Source organism: Micropterus dolomieu, linkage group LG21, assembly GCF_021292245.1.
Source record: "Micropterus dolomieu isolate WLL.071019.BEF.003 ecotype Adirondacks linkage group LG21, ASM2129224v1, whole genome shotgun sequence".
Lineage (NCBI taxonomy): Eukaryota > Metazoa > Chordata > Actinopteri > Centrarchiformes > Centrarchidae > Micropterus > Micropterus dolomieu.
In genome coordinates, this window is record NC_060170.1 from 35,424,192 (window position 1) to 35,429,712 (window position 5,521).

Here is a 5,521-nt window from a genome sequence, read left to right on the forward strand (position 1 = left end):
AAGGACACCGAGACCATTTTACACGCCTTCATCTCATCACGCCTGGATTATTGCAACAGCCTTTTCACCTGTTTAACCCAAAAATCTATTGATCGACTCCAGACTGTCCAGAACTCAGCTGCCAGGCTTTTAACCAGAACAAAGAAATATGACCACATTACTCCCATTTTAGCTTCATTACACTGGCTCCCAGTATGTTTTAGAATTGACTTTAAAATTCTATTGATCACTTTTAAAGCTCTTCATGGCCTCTCGCCTTGTTATATTTCTGACCTTTTAGTCCCATACGCACCAGCACGTACCTTGAGATCCTCGGGCAGAGGTCTGCTGTCTGTTCCAGAGTCTCGACTGAAAACTAAAGGGGACAGAGCGTTTGCTGTCAGGGCCCCGAGGCTCTGGAACAGCCTGCCCGAGGAAATCAGGTCGGCTGAGTCAGTGAACTCTTTTAAGTCCCTTCTTAAAACATACTTTTATAGGAGAGCTTTTCCCGATCTTATTTGACTTTATTTTATCCCTTTTATTTTATTGTATTTTACTAATTTTATATTAATTTTTCATGATCTTATCTTGTTTTTTTTTGTATTATTCTTTACACTTGTTAAAGCACTTTGTAACTTGTTTTTGAAAAGTGCTCTACAAATAAGGATTATTATTATATTATTATTACTCAACTCTGTTTTAAGGCCAATGAATAAAGATAGGTCTTTAGCAAAGATTTGAAAGTGTCAGGAGTTTGGGCATTTCTTATTTGAACAGGTAAAGTATTCCAAAGATTAGGAGCAGCTACTGAGAAGGCTCGGTCACCTTTAGTTTTTAACATGGATCTGGGGACATCAAGGAGCATCTGATTGGATGACCTCAGTGCTTTGACCGGAGTGTGTACATGTATAGGTTCTGAAAAATAAAAAGGTGCCAACCCATTTAAAATTTTAAAAACAAGCAATAAAATCTTAAAATCAATCTTAAGGCAGACAGGAAGCCAGTGGAGCGAGGCTAAAACAGGGGTAATGTGCTCACGCTTTTTAGTTCCTGTTAGAAGTCGGGCTGCTGCATTCTGGACTAACTGTAACCGATGGAGAGATAACTGATCCACGCCAACATACAAAGAGTTACAGTAGTCGAGATGTTATAAATGCAAGTATTACTCTTTCAAAGTCTTTGTGTGGTAGGTAGGGCTTGACTTTGGCCAACAGTCTCAGCTGAAAGAAACTGGCTTTTACTACAGAACTAATCTGTTTTTCAAACTTAAAAGCACTGTCAAAGATCACACCTAGATTCTTGGTAAATGGACGACTATATGTTCCTAAAGTACCAAGAACATCTATACAAGCACTTAAATCCCCAGGTCGACTGAACACAACAACCTCAGTCTTACTTTCATTCAGACAGAAAGTTCTGATTCAACCATATTTTAAGATCTCTCAGGCAGTTGAGCAAGGACTGAGTTGCAGCTTTGTCATTAGATTTTACAGGTAAATAGATTTGTATGTCGTCTGCAAAGCAATGAAAGGAGATGTTTTTTGAACATGGACCCCAATGGCAGCATGTACAGTGAAAAAAAGCATGGGGCCCAATATGGACCCTTGGGGGACCCCACAAGAAGAGGGGCAGCAGATGAAGAAAATTCACCGAGGTGAACAGAGATACTTCTGCCAGATATGAGTGAAACCATTTGAGGGCTGTGCCCCTAATGCCCACACTGTTCGAGTCGGGATAAGAGAATGGAGTGGTTAACCATATCAAAGGCAGCAGTCAAATCTAAAAGCACCAAAACAGCAGAGTTTCCAGAGTCAACAGCTAAAAGGAGATCATTAAAAAATCAGTACTGTGATGACTTAAATCCAGACTGGAATTTTTCATAAATACTAAAATCTAAAAATGATTGAAGTTGATTAAAAACCACTCTCTCTACGATTTTTGACAAAAAGGGGAGCTTAGAGAGGTTTGAAGTATCCAGATTGTTCTTTTTTAAACGCGGTTGCACAACTGCATGTTTGAAAGCAGCTGGAACACACCCTGAGCTGAGAGATGTATTTAACCAAGGCGACAATGCTTGCAAGCGTGCAGGAATACTGCCAAGGGGGCAGTTTGCAGGACGTAGTTGCTTGACTATGTCAGAAAGAAGGGGCAATGTAACTGGCTCAAACTGCAGGAAGACAGCTGGGCTGACAGGGGGGACAGAGGGGTCCCTGGTAAATGTAGTGGGTGAAAAGCTAAGGCCGACAATTTTGTCTATAAAATATTTCAGGAAATTTTCACATAAAATTGTAGATGGCAAAACACAGTCTGATTTGCAAGGGTTAACAAGAGAGTTAAAGACATTGAAAAGAACCTCAGGCCTCTGGCTGTTATTTGCTACTACATGGGATAAAAATTTAGTTTTAGCAGATTTTACTGCTCTCTGGTATTTAGATAGTGTATCCCGCAATATTTCAAATGAGACTTAAAGTTTGTCCTTTTTCCTCTTTCTCTCAGCTATTCTACAGGCATGTCTGAGAGAGCGGGTAGTGTCATTCAGCCAAGGCTCTGAAAGTGGTTTAGAGCGTTTTTCCCCTCAGTGGAGCAACACAGTCCAATATCTCAGTGTAAGTACAATCAAACTGGTAGGTGAGTTCCTCAACACTGAGGTTGCATCGAGATTGTACAACAATGAGTTTTTAAAGGCAGCAAAACTGTGAGGCAGTTAAAGGGTTAATTGCACGCACATTGCGTGCCGGAGCACAGGTAGAAATCTCCAAACAGGGGAGAGCCACAGTAAGTAAGACAGGTAGATGGTCTGAAATGCATGTGTCACATATTTCACTTATGGTTACACATAAACCATACGACAGCACAAGATCCAGAATATGTCCTTTTTCATGAGTCGGGAGATTAAAAGAGTCAATAAGATTAAGAAAATCTTTAGCCAGAGGTTTGGATTCACAACACACGTATGTTAAAATCACCAATAATTAAGAAGTGATCATACTTTAAAGCAATCCCTGCCACAAAGTCTGCAAAGTCTTGAATAAAATCCTTGTTAAACTTTGGAGGTCTATACACGACTGCACATAACACAGTTGTGGGAAAGCTTGCCTCAAATAGTTGCAGTTCAAAGCTGGAGCAGCTGTCAACCAGAATTTCCTGACAATGAAAGACAGATTTGAACAGACGCCAGCCAGAAGTATCAACAGGTCGGCCTCAGAGGTAACCGTCAAGATGGGCAGAATGGGACAGAGCCATCGGCCTCGCACCTCCAGCAGTCGCAGTGCGGCAGGAGCGTAGCATCCATTGTAAGGACACGTCCCGTCCGCGGATGCAAGGTAAGCCTTGTATCTGACCAGCACACCTCCACGCTTTCCCTGTCGCCTGAAGCGCTTCTTTCGGGGAATATCACATGGTGGACGGCGCAGATGCGCTGGTATATCCGCCAGGAAAGGAGGAGGACTCCTAGTCCAATAATCTCTCAAATCATGCCTTCTAAGTACATCCCGAATATTGAGAAGTGTTTGGCGATCATAGATAAGTATTGCAGAGACATCTTGACAACATAAATAGAATGATAGCAAACAGCAAACTAAGCAGACAAGACGAGGACAACCGGCTTGCCATGAACACTGGCGCCATCTTTGTTATTACAAACACAGAGACAGACAGACAGGTTCCTCCAGGTGTGTCCTGTCAGGTGAAGCTTCCAGAAACAAGCCCACCTCTCTACACTTTAGGACGTCACTGTCCTGGAGAACTTTACAGTTCAGTCCAATGGAAACCACTGAGACAGAGGAGAGAATGAAGGTTACGATATGGTAACCCTGGTAGCTGTCTTGACTTCCCCCTTGGAATGACAGGCACATTCGGTATACATTCCCCCTTTACTTCTGGTACACACTAGAGTCCCTCCTCACAGACAAGCCGCTGCACGGCATGTACCACAGACAAATGGAAGAAGTGGCTGATATCAAGAAATCCTACCAGTGGCTGGACTGAAGGACAGCACAGAAGCACAAGAACAGGTACTCAGTACAAGATCAATAGAGGCTGGGGTCTACCACACCAGGCAGGACCCCAGGTGCAGACTGTGCAAGGATGCCCCTGAGACAGTACAGCACATAACAGGGTGTAAGATGCTGGCCGGAAGTGCGTACATGGAGCGCCATAACCAGGTATCTGTCATAGTGTACAGGAACATCTGCCATGAGTATGGGCTGGAAGCCCCTAGGTCAAAATGGAAGACACCTCCTAAGGTAGTTGAGATTGACCGAGCTAAGATCCTGTGGGTCTTCAAGATCCAGACTGACAAACACAAACAACAGAAGAAGGCAGTAGTGATAGATGTGGCAATTCCAAGCGACAGCAACATCAAGAAGAAGAAACACGAGAAGCTTGAGAAATACCAAGGGCTGAAAGAGGAGCTAGAAAAGATGTGGAAAGTAAGAGCAACAGTGGCGCCAGTGTTAGTCAGGGCACTGGGGGATGTGACCCCCAAACTGGGAGAGTGACTACATGCACGATGCAAATTTTAGTGGGTGAGTGCGCGCATGTTTTTGGAAGAGGTAGTACCCATAGAGTCCAGTAGAGGGAAGGCCTGTGTGAGACAAACAACACATTGGAAACATTAGGTGCGTTTGAGATGACTGTGGCTGTCCAGAACGACGAGTTTGCTTGGCGAGGTGTGGTTCAAACTTTTTGCTCCCACAAGGTTTCAATGTCATGTAACATGGTGACATTTTGCAGTGCTGGCAAAAGTCGGACAAAGTTTTAACCAGTGTGCACCATGCATCACATTAAGTCAGTGCTACGCGGGAACCACATGAAGTCAAACGCACCTAACACTGTCATACAAGATGTCATAGATGATGTCACTGATGGGCTTACCTGAGCAGGTGAGATCCAGGATGAAGGAAGAGGAAGTTGATGTTACACACTCCCTCAGAGCAGATCCAGACTGAACACAGTCAGACCTGATCCACCACACAGGTCTGTCTGAGGACTCCTTTCTCTCTCCTACAGAAACAGCAGAGCCACAGTCCAGATCTCTACAGACAACAGTTGCTGTCTTCAGGGTCCAGAAAGACTCTCTCACTGGTCTCCAGTCTCCCTGTTTCACCTCCAGTGTTCCTGCACAGCGACTGGCTCCTCCCACCAACCTGACAGGCTCTGAACAGAAACCAGAGAGTCATCAGTAAAACAATAAAGTGAGTTTCATCAGAAGAGAAATGAACCAAATCAAAGCTGCAGCTCCTCTTCTACCTGAGCAGGTGAGTCCAACAGCTTTTCCAGGTGAGCAGGTGTTTCTAGCTGAGCCTGAGCTTCTACAGTCCAGGAGAGCAGACTCATGGCCTCCACACTGGAACTCTTTGGTCCACATCGGAGCCTCCACTTCTCCATAGAGCGCCCCCTGGAGGACTGAAGGAGCCCCACAGCCGAGCTCCCTACAGACCACCTCTGCATCCTGCTGGTCAAAGTCAGCTTCACACACTGAGGACCACCTCTGGTTAGACTTCACCTCCAGTCTGCCTGAGCACAGACTAGTCCCGTCCAG

The 5,521-nt window shown here is 44.5% G+C and overlaps 1 protein-coding gene and 1 long non-coding RNA gene across 2 annotated transcripts in view; one reads left to right on the forward strand and one right to left on the reverse strand.

Moving 5' to 3' along the window:
- Window positions 1-2,579, forward strand: part of LOC123960239 — a 4,353-nt gene extending 1,774 nt beyond the window's left edge. The window contains exon 3 of the long non-coding RNA XR_006822487.1: window positions 2,476-2,579. This is a non-coding gene — a long non-coding RNA (uncharacterized LOC123960239). The remainder of the gene's footprint in view (window positions 1-2,475) is intronic.
- Window positions 1-5,521, reverse strand: part of LOC123960366 (scavenger receptor cysteine-rich type 1 protein M130-like) — an 86,706-nt gene that overhangs the window by 48,949 nt on the left and 32,236 nt on the right. The window contains exons 6-7 of the mRNA XM_046035048.1: window positions 5,230-5,521; window positions 4,855-5,136 (exon numbers count right to left, since the gene is read on the reverse strand). Of these exons, the coding sequence (XP_045891004.1) occupies window positions 4,855-5,136; window positions 5,230-5,521 (574 nt within the window). The remainder of the gene's footprint in view (window positions 1-4,854; window positions 5,137-5,229) is intronic.